Consider the following 20177-nt stretch of genomic DNA (forward strand, 5'->3'; position numbering starts at 1 on the left):
AGGGTCGACTCCCAGGCGACCCACGACAAGCAAAAGAAAACACGAAGAAAGTCAAACCCAAATAGGGTGGGTGGAGGGGAGCCAGCAGGACGGCCAGAAAACTGCTCCAGGGCAAGGCAGGGAGCCTCAGGCGGACGGCCTGGGGGGCAAGCAGAGGCAGAGTGAAGGCGGAACCCTTCAGGAGGCCGGCGGCAAGGACGATGAGGGTTCAGTCCCTCAGGAGGCCTGCAGCGGCAAAGAAACCCCTCAGAAGGCCGGCAGCGGCGAAGGCGGAACCCTTTAGGAGGCCGGCGAAGGTGAGGTAGAGGGCGGGTCCCCTCTGGAGGAAGGTGAGGTAGAGGGCCGGTCCCCTCTGGAGGAAGGCCAGGTAGAGGGCAGACCCCCTCTGGAGGAAGGCCAGGTAGAGGGCGGGTCCCCTCTGGAGGAAGGCCAGGTAGAGGGCGGGTCCCCTCAGGAGGAAGGCCAGGTAGAGGGCGGGTCCCCTCTGGAGGAAGGCCAGGTAGAGGGCGGGTCCCCTCTGGAGGAAGGCCAGGTAGAGGGCGGGTCCCCTCTGGAGGAAGGCCAGGTAGAGGGCGGGTCCCCTCTGGAGGAAGGCCAGGTAGAGGGCGGGTCCCCTCAGGAGGAAGGCCAGGTAGAGGGCGGGTCCCCTCTGGAGGAAGGCCAGGTAGAGGGCGGGTCCCCTCTGGAGGAAGGCCAGGTAGAGGGCGGGTCCCCTCTGGAGGAAGGCCAGGTAGAGGGCGGGTCCCCTCTGGAGGAAGGCCAGGTAGAGGGCGGGTCCCCTCTGGAGGAAGGCCAGGTAGAGGGCGGGTCCCCTCTGGAGGAAGGCCAGGTAGAGGGCGGTCCCCTCTGGAGGAAGGCCAGGTAGAGGGCGGGTCCCCTCTGGAGGAAGGCCAGGTAGAGGGCGGGTCCCCTCTGGAGGAAGGCCAGGTAGAGGGCGGGTCCCCTCTGGAGGAAGGCCAGGTAGAGGGCGGGTCCCCTCTGGAGGAAGGCGAGGTAGAGGGCGGGTCCCCTCTGGAGGAAGGCCAGGTATAGGGCGGGTCCCCTCTGGACTGGAAGGCCAGGTAGAGGGCGGGTCCCCTCTGGAGGAAGGCCAGGTAGAGGGCGGGTCCCCTCTGGAGGAAGGCCAGGTAGAGGGTGGGTCCCCTCTGGAGGAAGGCCAGGTAGAGGGCGGGTCCCCTCTGGAGGAAGGCCAGGTAGAGGGCGGGTCCCCTCTGGAGGAAGGCCAGGTAGAGGGCGGGTCCCCTCTGGAGGAAGGCCAGGTAGAGGGCGGGTCCCCTCTACCTATGTTTTGAGTTCAGATTTATGGCACTCCAATGAAAGAGGATAGAGTATGTAAAAGAGTAGAGAGAGCACTGGTAGTGGTGCATTGCTAACCGGGTTGACAGCATACAGACAATCATTCAGGTGTTAAAGACGTCGGGCAATTTATATCAAGAGGAGGTGACAGATGATGAAGAAACAAGTGGTGAGTGTGATCTTGCCATTCATTTGAAGACGCAAGCCACAAGTACCCACTTGTTGTTCATCTGTATTGAAGAATGAGTCATATGCATATCTCTAACTGGGAGAGGCTACTGTGATCAAGTCTAGCAAGTTTTTAAACGAAGACGCAAAACGAGGAGCCAACCACTGCTTTCCCAGACATCTTGTGGGTCCTTAATTAATGAATTGAATGGGCCATTTTCCTTGTTATATTTCTTGTGGGGCATACTGCTGTATGGGGGGGGGGGGGGGGGGTGCTGTGGGTGTGCAGTGAGTGCTGTAAAACTGTTTGATTCAAATGTGTGTGTACTGTTGGTTAAATTATCATTGGCCTCCGTATTTCACGACAATTATCTCTTCTTCTAGACTCACCACCCTGTCCAGCCCCTCATTCTTTGCTTTCTTTGTTTGTCTATTTATCGTTGATTTGATTAAAGAAGTCAAGAAACCTTGTATTTTTGGTATAGCAGTCTCTTGTTGCAGTTTATTCTGGGCGAAGGAGCGGTTTAGTTGTTCTCATGGAACTGAAGAAAATGAATCGAAATGAGTCTAGTGAGGAAACACCTGTTTATTTCTAAGGTGATTTTAAGATTTCAGTGTGTGTATGTGGATAACATTTAAAGATATATCTTGTACAAAGTACTACATCATTGCTTTAAAGAATGAAATTAGCTCTCACTGTGTGGTGATTTCGATGGGGTCTAGATTTGTGATGAGTGGGAGTTAAAAAAAAACGTGTGCATGTGGGAGATTAAGAGTTTAAAAGTGAATACTTTTAAAGTCAAACTCTGTAGGAGATAAGCTACTTTTGCTGTAAGAGAGAAGTGATCAGTTTACAAGTGTCATTTGTTCGAAATCTGTCAGCTATTTGATTTGCAAATTAAATGAGCGTCATATATTTTCTTATGTTTTTCCGTGTTATGTTTTTTTATTTTTCCAGCGGCAGGGGATTATTGGAGTACTCGTCATAACCACAGTGACCGGTTTTATGGTGATGTACAACAACACTTCAAGGGCACCCTCCCCATCCTCATCAAGCCAACCTGGGGCCGGTGTTATTCTGGAGGAGCCGCCCAAGAGAAGTACCACAGATCCAATAACAGTGCTGAGAGGCTACAAGAGTTTCGTCGATCAGAAGGTTAATATGTTCAAACACACTTTGTCACACTTCGTTTCGGTATCTTTTCTGTACAAACACAACAAGGTAATGTTATGGAGGATTTTTTTTTACTCAGTGCAACATTTTAAGTAAATTGCTACCACGATTGCGGGAAAACAAGGTTGACAATTTACAGAGAAACTTGTATAATATAAATGTTAGGTTTATAAGCAAAAGTGTTTTCTGGTCGTTAGAAACTGCCACTCCCTATTTCTGTGAAAAAATATATCCTAGAGAAGATCATTAAGACAATGGCATTGCTCTCAGTCACACCTCAAATTCTTATTTAAGGTGTGTGAATTCAGTATTGTCCATCCTATTGGCTCAAGACAGCAGTGTTAATCGGTCGGCTATGTTGAACAACGATCACTTGGGAGCCACAATCGATTGCTGTGGTAACGTTGTGCATGCATGATATGAAGTGGCATAATATCAACTTTGACGTCTTCTGGGGAACCTGGAGAGGTTGAGCTTGAAGCTCAACATTTAAGCTTCATAAGTCTACCTGATCAATTATTGATCCATCTTGAGTAGACCTTAAAATAGCAGATAGGTCATCCCATTATGTCTAACAGCAAAAGAATATAACCCTAACCCAAATATCGAACTTGTTTTTTGATATTATTCTGAAGAAGTGCCGTAACCCTGATGAATTCTAATGCACGCACGCGCACACACCAAGACAAGACAAAGGCAGCGACACACTCGCCGAGGTACGGCGTTATGTTTTTAAATATAACGGCTCAGCCGTCGAAAAACTCTCCCATGTAAGACATTCTGTCTATAGACTGTAGAAATTGCGATAAAAGAAGGGAAGACACAATTTCTCACCTCGACAAGCAACGGCAGGTCGTTAATTTTGTCATATAAAAAACGTTAAATTCAAACATTGCGCCGACCGGCATATCAACACACAAATGACTTGATCTTAAAGAGACATTGTCCCTATAACACAGCGAAAATATGTCAATAACACAGTATGGTGAATTATGTCTATAGAGTCCACTACAAGACTACACTTTGTTGTTCAAACTTAATATTAAGCTCCTCCTTGAGCCTCCCGAAATGTCTTGCGATATTGATATCCCCCTTCCTCCCTGCAGACTGTTTTAGTTTTCTAAAGCCTGTCTTGGCCAGGACATTGGAACAGATGTTTAATCTCAATGAAGATTATTATTTTCAACTAACCAATAGTAGTTGCCTTGCATTTTAAAATGTCATGCACTTTTCAGCCCTGAATAACAGTAAAAGGTCGGCTAAAGAAGTGTGTGTGTCAAACATTGCGCCGACCGGCATATCAACACACAAATGACTTGATCTTAAAGCGACATTGTCCCTATAACACAGCGAAAATATGTCAATAACACAGTATGGTGAATTATGTCTATAGAGTCCACTACAAGACTACACTTTGTTGTTCAAACTTAATATTAAGCTCCTCCTTGAGCCTCCCGAAATGTCTTGCGATATTGATATCCCCCTTCCTCCCTGCAGACTGTTTTAGTTTTCTAAAGCCTGTCTTGGCCAGGACATTGGAACAGATGTTTAATCTCGATGATGATTATTATTTTCAACTAACCAATAGTAGTTGCCTTGCATTTTAAAATGTCAATGCACTTTTCAGCCCTGAATAACAGTAAAAGCTATTTAATAATTTATTTGCATGCAGAGTTTACTACACTATCCATTTGAACAATTACCCCTGTTAAATACAAGTAGAGGATGCGTGAGCGAAAATATTTGACTCATTGAATTCCATCTCTCCTTTCTTCCTAGTAGATTTAAGTATGATCATTTTATGCACGGATAGGTAAAGCAGACTTTGCAATTCATAATTAACGTGCCTCATCTCATCTCATCTCATCTCATCTTCGTCCGCTTATCCGGGGTCAGGTCGCGGGGGGAGCAACTCAAGCAGGGGGCCCCAGACTTCCCTTTCCCAGGCCACATTGACCAGCTCTGACTGGGGGATCCCGCGGCGTTCCCAGGCCAGTGTTGAGATATAATCTCTCCACCTAGTCCTGGGTCTTCCCCGAGGTCTCCTCCCACTGGACTGCCTGAAACACCTCCCAAGGGAGGTGCCCAGTGGGCATCCTTACCAGATGCCCGCACCACCTCAGCTGACTCTTTCTAAAGTAAGGAGCAGCGGCTCTAATCCGAGTTCCTCATGGATGGCTGAGCTTCTCACCCTATCCCTAAGGGAGACGCCAGCCACCCTTCTGAGAAAACTCATCTCGGCCGCTGTACCCGCGATCTCGTCCTTTCGGTCATCACCCAACCCTCATGACCATAGGTGAGGATAGGAACGAAGATCGACCGGTAGATCGAGAGCTTTGCCTTGCGGCTCAGCTCTCTTTTCGTAACAACGGTGCGGTAAAGCGAACGCAATACCGATTCTCCGGCCAATCTCACGCTCCATAGTACCCTCACTCGCGAACAAGACCCCGAGGTACTTGAACTCCTTCACTTGGGCTAAGGACTCATTTCCTACCCGGAGCAAAGCAATCCACCGGTTTCCTGCTAAGAGTCATGGCCTCAGATTTAGCGGTGCTGATCCTCATCCCAGCTGCTTTCACACTCGGTCCGCCAGCCGATCCAGTGAGTGCTGAAGGTCACAGGCCGATGATCCAATGAGGGACCACATCATCTGCAAAAAGCAGTGACGAGATCCTCAGACCACCGAACTGCAACCCCCTCCCCACACGACTACGCCTCGATATCCTGTCCATGTATATCACAAACAGGATTGGTGACAAGGCGCAGCCCTGGCGGAGACCAGCACCCACTGAGAACGAAACTGACTGGCTGCCGAGGACACGAACACAGCTCTCGCTTTGGGAGTACAGAGATTGAATGGCCCTGAGGATAGACCCCCTTACCCCATACTCCCACAGCACCTCCCACAGTTTCTCCCGGGGGACCCGGTCATACGCCTTCTCCAGATCCACAAAAAACATGTAGACCGGATGGGCATACTCCAAGGCCCCCTCCAGGATCCTTGCGAGAATGAAGAGCTGGTCCGTAGTTCCACGTCCTGGGCGAAAACCGCATTGTTCCTCTTCAACTGAGGTTCGCCGATCGGCCGAACCCTCCTTTCCAGCACCTTGGAGTAGACTTTACCAGGGAGGCTGAGAAGTGTGATACCCGGTAATTGGCACACACTATCTGGTCCCCCTTTTGAACAGGGGAACCACCACCCCAGTTTGCCACTCCTTTGGCACTGTACCCGACTCCCTCGCGATGTTGAATAGGCGTGTCAACCATGACAGCCATGAGACCATGAGAGCCTTTAGCATTTCTGGCTGGATCTCATCAATCCCTGGGGCTTTGCCACTGCGGAGATGTTTGACTACCTCAGTGACCTCCACCAGGGAAATTGAAGATGAAACACCATTAACCTCGAGCTCTGCCGCCAACATAGAGGGCGTGTTATTCGGATTCAGGAGTTCCTCAAAGTGTTCCTTCCAACGTCCGATGACAAAGTCCCATCCTTACTGTACACAGCTTGGATGGTTCCCTGTTTCCCCCTCCTGAGGTGCCGGATAGTCTTCCAGAAGCACTTTGGTGCCGACCGAAAGTCCTTCTCCATGGCCTCTCCGAACTTCTCCCACACCCGCTGCTTAGCCTCCGACACGGCAGCAGCTGCAGCCCTTCGAGCCTGTCGGTACCCTGCAAACCGAGTCAGGAGTCCTCCAGGATATCATATCCCGGAAGGCCTCCTTCTTCAATCGGACGGCTTCCCTGACCACCGGTGTCCACCACGGTGTCCGAGGGTTACCGCCCCTTGACGAGCCTAAGACCCTGAGGCCACAGCTAGCCACCGCAGCTTCAGCAATGGAGGCTTTGCTTGGGTGTTCTTGAAATGCGATACATTTCATCAGCTGTGGTGAAGCAGGGCACTGCTTTGGTAGACCTCCGATCTTGGATCGGACAGAGCACTAGAACAGGGTTAATACTAATAACTATTAACTAATAACTAACTAATAGATACGACTCCGTTTTTTGTTCAAGTAATATTTTACATAGACAACATTCTACCGGCTTAAATTACATGACTATGTCCACTCAGGACTGCCTACCTGCTGTTGCCCTATCTCCAAACGCCGAAGCACGCAGCCTGAGCTTAGAACTTCACTCCATTAAGCCCTCCTGGACGATGGCATATCGGCGACATTCTGTACTCCTCTCTCGGTTGGGAATCATTGCATCTACCCGCCCAACCTGGCGCCTCCAACAGCCAGGGAACCTCCGGGGTTGTGAATCCGACTGCTCTGCCTGACTTCTGGACAGTGGTCGCGGCGACTAACGGCCGTGGATGCTCACCTCCAGTGGTGGTTCCCGATGGCAACGAATTCACCATCCCTCTCGCGAACTTCTTGCTCCGCTGGAGTCCAGTCTCGGACTCTGAGCATCCACGATGGAATCGTGGCTTTGCTCTTCCGAAGGCTGAGTCCAGGACTGCTCTATCCTCCACCGCTCCGCCCAGGATTGAAACCTGTTGCCACCAGCTCGCCCAGCAGGGTGAAAGCTAGGTGCACCTCCAGCCCCGCTGCCCATGATGACGCACCGGTAGAGACCAATCCAGAAACCAGAAAACGCCACACTTCTCCACTGCCAATCGCAAGATGTAAAAAGCGTCGTCGGTGCCTCTCCCCCGCTGCAGTTCGGAACAAGGCCGGGCTCCAGCTACGGTTGGTCAAACTCCACAACGCAATCTAGTTCCGAAAAACCTTTGGTCTGCCATCAACGAGTGATGACGTCACGCACGTTGAGATTCCTCTTCTCAACTTCCCATGGCCGCGGCTGGAACGACGCCAGTGCTGCCCTCTACCTCCTTGGAGGCTCAGCCCCCTGCCGCACAAAACCGTCCTCTCAACATCCCTAATTTTATGCATAGGGGTACCACACGCCAGAAATCCTCCTGCTTGGTGACTCTAACATTAAGGGAGTGAAACTTCCGGCTGGTGTCACCTATTGCTTTTCCAATGGTAAGACTGGTGATTTTCCTTAACCTTGTCCCCAAACTGCTTGAACACCATAGTCCGTAAAAAAACTGTCATCATTCACACCGGGTCAAATGATCTTATGGATAGAATTCTGAAAAGACTGCATGTTGAATTTGAGGAACTTTGTTTAAAATTGAATCCTTGGAAAGCAGTGCATTTTATCAGGTCCCATCCCCTCTCCCTTCAGGAGAAGTGAACATTTCAGTCGTCTCTTTGGACTGCATCAGTGGCTCTGTCCACTTTTGTCTAGCAGCTGGTTATAATTTTCCTTTCTAACTTTGACTCTTTCTGGACTAGACATAACCTCTTGATGCAGACAGCTCCATCTCAGCATAGAGGGAACCAGGCTGCTCACCTCAAAATTGCTGAAGCATATACCGACATGGCATCTGACATAGGCCCAGCCTGACCCTCCCCTGTTACCTTCGTGTACCACTCAACCCCATCAGTATGAGGGTCTATGCTGATCTCTCTCCTCCGAACATTAGAACAATCCCCGTTTAGTGAGGCCTAGGATGACACGTGTGCACACTTTTCTCAGTGCTAACGTCTCAACCAGACACACTGCTCCACCATTGGGCCCATCTTCACCTACCCGGCCATCATGACAGCGCAGTCTCTCATCCCTGTAGTGATTGTAGTGACTGGCCAAACCTTGGCAAAAAAATGGGATTGTAAACGCTTCCCTCCCCGCGGGTCTGACCAATGCAACCTACAGCCTGTCCCCAAGCAATCTCAGTCTACCACAGTGATGGACAATCACTCACAAACACTAAAGTTTGCGCTGTGGAATGTTAGATCCCTTACCAAGAAGTCCTTTTTAATTAATGATCTTATTAGTACAAATAATCTTGACTTCCTGTTTTTAACTGAAACCTGGCTAGACTCAGTCAACCATAACATCACTCTCATTGAATCCGCCCCACCAAATTATCTTTTCCTGAGCGTCAACCGTGAAAATAGGCGAGGTGGGGGGATAGCTACAATTTTTAAAGACTCCTTTTACTGTAAACTGTCAACCTATGGTCAGTATGATTCTTTTGAATATTTATGTGCTATTGTTAGGTGTTCTAAGATTCTGCTGTTGACCATCTATAGACCTCCAAATCTATCAGCTGTTATGTTTCTAGAAGAATTCTGTGAATTATTATCTGAAATCTGTGTTCCTTTTGACAGCATTATTATATCTGGTGATTTTAATCTTCACATAGATAAATTTGACAATCCTCACTCAAGAGATTTTCTGGCTCTACTTGACACTTTTAATTTGACACAGCATGTACAGGGCCCTACTCACTCTCAGGGTCACACACTCGACTTAGTCATCACTAAAGGTGTGACTGTCTCTTTAGACGTTAAGGAACTGGGTGTCTCTGACCACAGATGTATTTTCTTTAATGCCTGTCTGCCTGCCTATAGCAAAACCACCTCTTTGGTCACTTCTAAAAGACTACTTAATGACAATACTAGTGCTCTTTTTGAGCAAGCACTCTTAAAGGTCACTAACCCATTAGAACAGACAGCAGATGGCCTACTAGATTATTTTAACTTGGTTATGACTCAGATAATTGATGAAATTGCTCCATATAAGGTCAAAGCATTATCTGGTAAACAGAAGGCACCGTGGATGAAGAACCCACTGGTCACTTCACAAAAAAGGGAATGTAGGAGAACAGAAAGGAAATGGCGCAAATCTCACCTCAATTGTGACTACAACGTCCACAAAGAAATGCTCTATAAATACAACTCAGTAATTAAGACAGCAAGGCAATCCTACTTCTCTAACATTATCAACAGTAAAATAAACAATACAAGGGCTCTTTTCTCTACTATTGACAAGCTAACCAACCCCTCTTCTCAGCTTATACCCGAATTTTTCTCTATTGAAAAATGTAATGAATTCGCAACATTTTTCATTCAGAAAGTTAGCAACATAAGGAACCAAATAACCTCCAAACCATATGTTGCTATACGTGCTGAAATGCCAACTAGTAAGGATTATGCTACAACCCTGTCCGACTTCAACTCCATTAACTTTGACACTCTTGAGAAAACTGTGTGAAGTCTAAGTTCCTCTACATCTGAGTTAGATGTCTTGCCAACAAAGTTCTTCAAAACTATTTTCCACCTCATCTCAGCCGATATTCTACAAATAATTAACACCTCCTTACAGACTGGAATCTTTCCCACGTCCCTGAAAACAGCTGTGGTGAAGCCTCTCCTTAAAAAGGCCAGTCTTGACGCATCAACACCCAGCAACTATAGGCCCATATCAAACTTACCCTTCATAGGTAAGGTATTAGAAAAGGTAGTTTTTACCCAAGTTTCTGCCTTTCTGACTGCGACTTGCTGCTTTGACCTCTACCAATCAGGTTTTAGAGAACGTCACAGCACTGAAACAGCCCTCATAAAGGTAGTAAATGACATTCGCACAAACAACGATGCAGGTAAAACCACAGTCCTTATGCTTTTAGATCTTAGTGCAGCTTTTGATACTGTTGACCACCATATTCTCTTACATAGACTGGAACACTGGGTGGGCCTCTCTGGAACTGTTCTTAGCTGGCTGAGGTCTTATCTAGAAAATAGAAGTTTTTACGTCGCTATTGGGAATTTTAAGTCAGAACCTATGCCCTTATCCTGTGGCGTCCCACAGGGATCGATTCTCGGCCCTCTTCTGTTTAACTTATACATGCTCCCCCTTGGCGCGCTCATCAAACAGCATTCCATCTCTTATCACTCCTATGCTGATGATACCCAAATCTATCTGTCTTTATCTCCTGATGATCTCTCCCCCATGGACTCTCTCTATCAGTGTTTCACTGATATCAACACCTGGATGTCCCAAAATTTCTTACAGCTAAACACTGAGAAAACAGAGGTGATAACTTTTGGTAAGGAGAACCAAAGAAATAAGCTTGCTGTTCAACTTAATACAAAGAGTTTTAAGGCAGTTGATTCTGTTAGAAACCTAGGAGTGATTCTTGACAGTGACCTAACTTTTAGCAGCCACATCAAGTCAGTCACTAAATCTGCTTTTTATCACTTAAAAAATATTTCTAAACTGAAAAAATGTTTTTCATATGTCGACCAAGAAAAACTTATTCATGCCTTTATTACTAGTAGGGTCGACTACTGCAATGGTCTTTTCACCGGCCTACCTCAAAAAACAATTAAACACCTTCAAATTATTCAAAACGCTGCAGCCAGGTTACTTACACAAACAAAGAAAAGAGATCATATAACACCCGTACTAAGGTTCCTACACTGGTTACCAGTATCATTTGTTACGACCCGGCTAGTTTTAAGAGCCGCAACACGTGATTGGGATGTTAAATGAAAAGGATGGGAAACCATGGACAGATTCAGGTCAAATTCGGGGATTTAATCAAGTGAGAAGAGTGCACATGCACACAGAATTACAACAAAAGAAAACTACACAGGGTTAACAAAAGGCACTGGCTGAAACCACTCAATTCACAGCCAGGCAATACAACGACATCAAAACTCCCATTTCCTAAGCCACCACAAATGGTAGGCAGCAACAAAGAGGCGGACTGATCACTGGTTCACAGCCGCCCCGAACTGTGGACACACACGCTATTTATGCAGCTGGCTTGATTGAAGACTCGTGCTTGGTAGCTTCGATGGGATCCAGGAAGTAGGGAGGGGACCAATCATCGGAAAGGAAAACCCCCAGCTGGATTTGCATACAGAATCATGGAACTTCAAATGCACATTAGACGGCAGCCGTAACACTCCCCCCCTTAAATTACAAGCCCTTGCGGCTTGGCGTTAAGGTTTCATGCATAAACATAGCTAACACACATCTCTAGCGCCTAGACAAAACATCAGCGACCCCATTTTCAGATCCCGTTTTATGTTGGATGTCGAGGTTGAAGTCTTGTACCGGCCAATCAGCACCTCCAGATCACTTTGCTGTCCAGCAGTTAAATGCTGAAAACAGCTAGACAGGTTTGCAAGCATCTCCGAATTTGGAAGTCGGACCGGCTGATGTGTAGGAACGCGCAACGGTGGGTCATCTCCGTAGAGAGCACCCACAGGTTCTGTCACAATGAGAGCAGCAACTTTAATATCCGACGGTTCAGCTACTAAGGCAGGAGCAGGAGGCTCCCCCTGAACAGGCAATAAGAAACTCTCAGCCCCTTTCTCCTCTTTGTCACCAGAGAGAACTGACATGAATAAACTGTCAGACAACGAAACTTCACGATCATCTGGGCTAATCTCATGGGAGCGAGCACGAGTTACAGCGCAGGCTGGAAATACATTCGGAGGTGTCTGATCTGATGATTGGTTCCCATCACGCTGGGGTTGATCTAGAACTTCTAGCGTGGGAGTTACCTTACCTCCTGCGATATCGTTCCCCATCAGGAGTACGATACCGGGGATTGGCAGTTCAGTACAAACTGCTACTGGGAAGAATCCAGTAACGAGAGTGGACTGAATATGGATGCGGTGCACTGGCCGTGGTACGCAACACATTTCAACCCCTCTAAGAACTGATTGGTAATGGCAAGCAGAGTTATCAGAAAAAGGAAGCGCTGATGCCAGAATAACAGATTGAGCGCAAGCAGTATCTCGCAAGATCCGTATGGAGTGTCTATCAGCTGCCTCACCAGACAGTGACACAAATGCATCAAATACGAATGGCTTAAAACAGTCATCAATTTTCTGATCAGATGAGTTAGTGTTCACCCCATGATCTGCTTTAATCAGTCCTACCCCTTTTGCTTGAAAGGAGCGTGAGGGCTGTTCTCTACGTTCTAGTGTCGAGCAATTTGCAATGACATGGCCAACTTGGTGGCAGTAATAACATTCCCTTTTCTCTTGCGACCCACGTGGGTTAGATGATCTAGGAGGAGGGGAGTGTGACACAGCAGAAAAATCAAATTTATGAGTTAACACGTACTCATCAGCCAGTACAGCGGCAGCAGAAAGTACTCCTGCTTTCTGCTCATTCAGGTACACAACAATATGCTCAGACAAACACCGCTTAAAGTCCTCTACCAAGATCAGCTCTCTCAACGCATTGAAATCACTAACTTTACATGTTGCACACCATTTATCAAATAGCGTTCCCTTCTCACGGGCAAACTCAACATAGGTCTGAGCAGAAGTTTTCTTGTGACCTCGGAACTTCTGTCGGTATGCTTCGGGGACAAGTTCGTATGCTCGTAGGATAGCCGTCTTAACAGTTGCATAATTTAAACTATCTTCAACAGGGAGTGCGCCCATAGCATCCTGTGCTTTACCATGCATTTTACACTGAAGTAGAAGCGTCCATATTTCAGGTGGCCATTGTAAAGCAGCAGCTATTCTCTCAAACACATTGAAATAGGAGTCAACTTCACTATCCCGAAATGCAGGTACTAAAGCCACATGCTTACTAATGTCAAACACCACTTTAGGTGAACTGGTGGAGGTGGTGGAAGGTGGCGACATAGCTAAGCCTCTATGAGCACTCCGCCCTGTTTCAGAAGCCTCAAGCTCGAGCTGTCTCAGCCTCACTGCCGTCTCAGCCTGAATTTCAGCTTTTCTTATTTCCAGCTTAAGCTGGAGCTGGGCTTGCATCTCCCGCTCATGAGCTTCCAGTTGCAGCCGAGCCAGACGGACTTTAAGCCGTGCCCCAGTACTGCCAGTACCGCTAGGTGGGGAAAGATCATACTTAGGCATAGTAAACGGGGTCTTCCCTCGCTCACCTGCCTGGTAGGCTTTCCCCGAGTCTGAGGGCGTCTCAGCACTTGGATCACTCGCTGCTCCTGCTGAGGAACGGGGAAGAGACACGGACTCCAACTGCTCAGTCATAGTAATCACACCCTGTTCCACCAATCCACTAATCACTCGTTCTCTAATTTCTTTTTTAAGCATGGACCTGATAACGGGAATGTTGAAGTGGATGGCTATCTCCACTAAATCATCCTTCCTACCATTATACACTTGTACAACCGTAGGATGTTCAACAAATGCATCGAAATTAAACTTTTCTGCCATGGTTCTCATTTAACGATCCCGGACGAGCCCCCATTTATGTTACGACCCGGCTAGTTTTAAGAGCCGCAACACGTGATTGGGATGTTAAATGAAAAGGATGGGAAACCATGGACAGATTCAGGTCAAATTCGGGGATTTAATCAAGTGAGAAGAGTGCACATGCACACAGAATTACAACAAAAGAAAACTACACAGGGTTAACAAAAGGCACTGGCTGAAACCACTCAATTCACAGCCAGGCAATACAACGACATCAAAACTCCCATTTCCTAAGCCACCACAAATGGTAGGCAGCAACAAAGAGGCGGACTGATCACTGGTTCACAGCCGCCCCGAACTGTGGACACACACGCTATTTATGCAGCTGGCTTGATTGAAGACTCGTGCTTGGTAGCTTCGATGGGATCCAGGAAGTAGGGAGGGGACCAATCATCGGAAAGGAAAACCCCCAGCTGGATTTGCATACAGAATCATGGAACTTCAAATGCACATTAGACGGCAGCCGTAACACATTTAGAATTGATTTTAAAGTTTTATTACTTGTTTTTAAATGTCTTCAAAACCAGGGACCCCTTTATCTTAAAAATATGCTCAGAATCTACTGCCCTACCAGATCTCTTAGATCTGGAGAGCTTTGTATGCTGGTTCAACCCTCTGCCCGTACTAAGCAGGGCGAGGCTGCCTTTAGTAACTATGCGGTCCGTTTGTGGAACCAACTACCTCTGGATATTAAAACAGCCCCCACTGTTGCCACTTTTAAAACCAAACTAAAAACGAAATTGTTCAGAGATGCCTTTAATTAACATGTTCTCTATGATTGTATGTTTTTACTTACATTACTACATTTTAATTGTAACTCTTATTATTCTTATCTACTTGCTACTATTATTGCTTTTGTAACTTCTATTTGTATGCAAGGACCATCCTTTTTTTTTGACTTGTGAAGCACATTGGGTTGCCTTGTTGTATGAAATGTGCTATACAAATAAACCTGCCTTGCCTTGCCTTGCCTTTGAACACCGCCCACTCCGGCTCAATGCCCCCAACCTTCACAGGAATGCCAGAAAAACTCAGCCGGAGGTGTGAGTTGAAGATACCTAGGACGGGCGCCTCCTCCAGACGTTCCCAATTCACCCGCACTACTCGTTTTGGCTTACCAGGTCTATCTCGAAATTTCCCCCATTCCCTTATCCAACTCACCACCAGATGGTGGTCGGTTGACAGTTCCGCCCCTCTCTTAACCCGAGTGTCCAAAACATGCGGCCTCAGATCAGATGACACTATCACGAAATCGATCATCGATCTTCGGCCTAGGGTACTCTGGTACCAGGTACACTTATGGGCACCCTTATGTTCGAACATGGTGTTCGTTATGGATAATCCATGACTAGCACAGAAGTCCAATAACAAACGACCGCTCGGGTTTAGATCAGGCCGTTCCTCCCCACCACGCCTCTCCAGGTGTCTCCATCGTTGCCCACGTGGGCGTTGAAGTCTCCCAGCAGAACTACGGAGTCCCCTACTGGAGCCCCATACAGGACTCCATTCAGGGTCTCCAAGAAGGCCGAATACTCTGAACTGCTGTTTGGGTCATACGCACAAACAGCAGTCAGAGTTTTCCCCCCTACAACCCTTAGGCGCAGGGAGGCGACCCTCTCGTCTACCTGGGTAAACTTCCACACCGCGGCGCTCAGCCGGGGATTTATGAGTATCTCCACACCCGCCCGGCGCCTCACGCCCTCGGCAACTCCGGAGAAGAATAGAGTCCAACCCCTATCCAGGAGTACGGTACCAGAGCTGAGACTGTGCGTGGAGGTAAGCCCCACCAGATCTAACTGATAGCGCTCCACCTCCCTCACAAGCTCCGGTTCCTTTCCCCACAGCGAGGTGACGTTCCATGTCCCCAGAGCCAGCTTCTGCCGCCCGGGTCTGGTCCATCAAGACCCCTGACCTTCACTGCCACCCATGTGGCTGCGCACCCGACCCCAACGGGTCTTCCCACAGGTTGTGAGCCCATGGGATGAAGAGAGGGGGGTGCCACGTAGTTTGTTCAGGCTGTGCCCGACCGGGCTCCGTGGCAAACCCGGCCACCAGGCTCTCGCCATCGAGCCCTCCGTCTGGGCCTGGCTCCAGACGGGGGCCCCGGGCTTCCTCCGGGCCGGGTCACATCTCCTCTTCTTAAGTTATTCATTTAGGTTTTTATAACGTGCCTGTCATAAATTATTGAATGAGACCTGGACTTAAAGATGATAGATATCCACTGGAAGAAATAATAAATAATAATAATAATATATTTAATTTGTATAGTACACGACTTGTCCATTGCATGAACCATTGAGGGGATATTGCACTTTGATCAAAGAAATTGTGGCCCAACTATTTTGCATTGGATTTTGCATTTGTGCGTGTGGACGTCGTCAATGTGGGATGTTTTGTGTCCTTAAGCCCCTAGTTTGAATAAACTTTGCATACATGTCGACATATAATATAGCCATTCTATCAGTACACATATACAGCACCATAACCAAAATAATTGTAGAAGAAGAAATAACTCCATATACTTGCTGGTGATAACTGCATAAACAAAAGAGATAGAAGAGATCTTCTGCGCATAGGGCAATGAAGCACAGTAGCCCTTTGCAATAAGAGACAAGAGACTTCCCAAAGCGTCCATACAACCAAAGGCCAATAGGAATACATAAATAATTGTCGGCGTGCCGTTGCACACTACTTCTACTATACTGTACAGTAAATGTAGGCGCTTTCTCAAAACTATACTGTGAATTTAGTGAATCAAGTTAGTCTGAATTAAAAATGAACTATGATCCCTAGCTGTTAAGAACCTCTAAGGATGACGTATGTCTCTCTAGGGTTCTTCTAATGATACTGTATGAGCACATTTTGTGCATTAACAATGGAGCAGTATGGATGTCTGCCCACGCTTCTCTCCAGTGAGAGAGAGACACAGGGACGCACTACCAAGGGGCGTCTCTATGAACATTTTGTTGCTGAAGGTATCAGGTGTCATTTTAATATCAGTTAGTAGAAGAAAAATCACTACAATTGGACAGTATTTTTCTCTTGTTTTCCTAACAAAATCACATTTCGGATTCTGAGAAACATACATACAATGCATACAATACATTTTATTCCACCATACAATTCTGCCCAATCCTAACATTATCCCACCCATTATCAGATATATGTATTTCTTATGAGACACATGGAACAGTCGTTTTCTGAAGGGGTTCAGTGAGTCACAGATATGGCTGTTTGAGCTTCTTTGGCCTGGTACATATCTTATCTCAGCGCCACTATCTCAGTCTCTCCAGTGGGCAGCCTAGTGTCTGGATGGACCGGGATGGTTCTGTGTTCTGTTGTCTCGCTGGTTTTTGTAGTGACACTCTGGTCGAGCCCAGAGGAGGTCCCAGTTCCCTTATCATGGCGTACAGCCACTGCCTAAGTCTGGGCCGGAAACACGGTTCACTCTGAAACCGTAGCGAGCGGAAGCCATAATAGCTCTGTACCACTCCGTCGCCGAGAGGGAGATAGGAAGGATGTGTATGTGGTGTGGGGGGGGGGGGGGGGGGGGGGGGGGGGTGGGGGGGGGGGGGGGGGGGGGGGGGGGGGGGGGGGGGAGGCCAGGGGGAGGGGGTCATGTAAGGACTGGCTCTGACCAAGGAGCCTGATATCAGACAAGTTTCCTGTCTCTTTGATTCTCTCTCTCTCTCTCTCTCTCTCTCTCTCTCTCTCTCTCTCTCCTCTCTCTCTCCTCTCTCTCTCTCTCTCCCTCTCTCTCTCTCTCTCTCTCTCTCTCTCTCAAACACACACACAGACACACAAACACACAACCACCTCACAGTCGTACACATACACCAAGGCACACACACCCATGGTTTGCCCCAGGAATCCCATGCGTGCCCATACATGCGATATATTGCACTCATTAGAGCGGGAGGGTGCTTACAGTGGCAAGGAGAGACCCATTTACTGTGCCGGTGTCTTTATATAGCGCCATAATGACCTGTGGGTACATTCCGCGCTGGTATTGGGAGGGATTTCATGGGAGGTCTGTGGGACTGGGATTACTTTGCTGATGTAACCGAGAGCCCCTAAGACACATTAATCACCTTAGCACTGTTGGAAATGAACGAGTGAAACGGGCAGCTTTTATGTGGTTGAGGATCAAATTTAGGCTGCTGGTGCATATATTAGATTACCCAGCAATAATGGCAGCACATTACACTGTGAAGAATACTGCATAAACAAATGAGTTCTGAAAGGAGATATTATGAGCTAGACTTTTTGTAGTTTTTTTGGCATGTGTGTTTTTTTCATTATAGTGTAAATGAAATGATGCAAAATGTCCTGCATCGAATCCTGTTTGTAGCAGAGTGTTACATACAACTCCAGAGTACTGCAGTGCAGGCACAACAAATGTAGACTAATATCACTTTCTGCCCCCTGGACTCAAATCCTACAGCAGTGATTGCTTAATCTATACCTTAACACATGACTTGATGGTCTCTGCTGTATCTAAACGTCCTGATGTATCTGCCCACAGCCCACACAGTTATGAGAAACCAGAAAAACAAACTTGATGGTCGATTGAACTTGATGATCCTCGCATGACTATGTGAGTGAGTGAGTGAGCCAATAAGTCTGTGAATAAAAATGTTGAATCACTGTGTGTTAGACTTAGACTTAGACTTGGCTTTATTGATCCTTTTGGGATGACTCCCTCAAGGAAATTGAATTTCCAGTAGCTTAAAGAAACACAAAACAATATATATACAATATAAGATAAAACAATAAACTCTTAGCTAACTATAAAAAGTAAACAATTACAGTAAACAATAAACTCTTAGCTTGAAAGTAGAGATAAGAATATAAGTATAACAGGATTCAAGTAAAATAAAATAAAATAAATGTAGAGGACTGTATAGAGGATAAATATAGATAAATATATTGCTGTATATGGCATTGTGTTGTCAGTCATACAGTGGATAAATAAATAAATGATAAATGACAAATGACATTCGCAGAAATTAGCAGTTAAATAAATTAAATTAGCAGTTAAATTAAGCGGTGGATTAGGTTATTGCACCAAAAAAGTAGAAAGTTTAAAAAAAAAAAAGCAGTGAATGTTGGTGACGGACTGACTATGTGAGTGACAGATAATGTGGGTTAGTATGTTAGGACAGCGTATGTACTTACAAATGCTTACTCTGAATTATCCCCGCAGGTGAGGTCCCTCTTTCTCCAACCATTGATCCATGCAATCAATCCATTCATTCATTCATTCATGCATCCAGAAAGAGCTTTATTTAAGTCATTCATCCCAAGCGGGAGTGTCGAGCAGCATCCTGCCTTCAGCCTGAACAGTTCTGATGAAGGGAGTGTAAAAGTCGTTAAAGAGATGTGCTTCCCAGGTTTCTATTCCGTTGAAATATATCGAGCTGTGGGCAGATATGAGCATCAACCGCTGATGGTACTTAGCATCAGCGACAAGGACACGCGCATTATTTCAGGGTGGCTTTCACGGTGCCATTGTTCAAAACCTGCCCCCCACTGTCCTGTCTGGTTCCGTTCCGTACTGGAACACGTTATGGAGAGGTCTTTGACACAGTTAATGGCAAGCCCTCCTTGGTCCTCTTCTAACCGTATCAGGGATGGAAGCAGAGGGTTTTGATTCAGATCTTGGGATCTGGGTTGATCTCATGCTGCAAAGGTTTTTTTTTCTTTTGAAACCATCCAGATGGAGGGTTGGATAGAGTGGAGGAGGTTTTGTGTTTCTGATCCAGAACTAGAAACCAAATGCTGCATTCTGATTGAGTATATTATCGCCCCAGGACCTCTGAAGATAATGTCTCCAGGGATGTTCTGAGTCAGATCCAAAAACACTCAGCCACACACTTACACAAAGACACACACACACACACACAAATTAGCACCCGCACAAAGACATATGCAAGCACACACACTGTAAGGCACACATAGACAGACACACACATAAAGCCACTCAGAGAGACATCCACAAATACACCGGCACTTCAACCATTATGTCTCTTTGAAAAATGGTGTTCATAGGACAATAAGGGCAGAGCCTGGGGCGCGTGTAATAATACCTGCATGCATTATGAAAGTGCACAAACACTTTCCCATCCCAGAGACAAGTGTTATCCTCCCTGCATTGTGAAATCAGAATGATAATAATGAGGTTTGAGAGTACCATATACAATCTAGGCTTTGGCATACTAAATCAATACCTCAATGCAAGCATTTTTGAAACCTCATCACACCAATTATTTTCTTCTTCTGATTCCAATGTGGTTAAATGGCTTTATATTGCAGATATTTGTAGCTGTCCTTTTTCTTATTACTTTTTCAGATTGGTAAGTCTATCTGAAAATAAATCTATCACTGCGTCTATGACCTCTTTTTTTGTCAGCAGGGGAACTGTTGGTGAAAGTCATTGTACATCATGTATTGGTTAATCTTTCCTTCCATTCATATTG

The 20177-nt window shown here is 46.6% G+C and overlaps 1 protein-coding gene across 2 annotated transcripts in view; it reads left to right on the forward strand.

Annotated features, from left to right (window-relative positions):
• Positions 1-20177, forward strand: part of st6galnac5b (ST6 (alpha-N-acetyl-neuraminyl-2,3-beta-galactosyl-1,3)-N-acetylgalactosaminide alpha-2,6-sialyltransferase 5b) — a 34776-nt gene that overhangs the window by 4663 nt on the left and 9936 nt on the right. Inside the window, exons 1-2 of one of the 2 annotated variants that reach the window (XM_056603782.1) lie at positions 1800-2061; positions 2423-2620. In XM_056603782.1, coding sequence (XP_056459757.1) covers positions 2026-2061; positions 2423-2620 — 234 coding nt within the window. In that variant the 5' untranslated portion in view covers positions 1800-2025. Of the gene's footprint in view, positions 1-1799; positions 2062-2422; positions 2621-20177 lie in introns of those variants that run through there. The other variant, XM_056603781.1, reaches the window with a different exon arrangement.

Source organism: Gadus chalcogrammus, chromosome 12 (assembly GCF_026213295.1).
Source record: "Gadus chalcogrammus isolate NIFS_2021 chromosome 12, NIFS_Gcha_1.0, whole genome shotgun sequence".
NCBI classification, from domain to species: Eukaryota; Metazoa; Chordata; class Actinopteri; order Gadiformes; family Gadidae; genus Gadus; species Gadus chalcogrammus.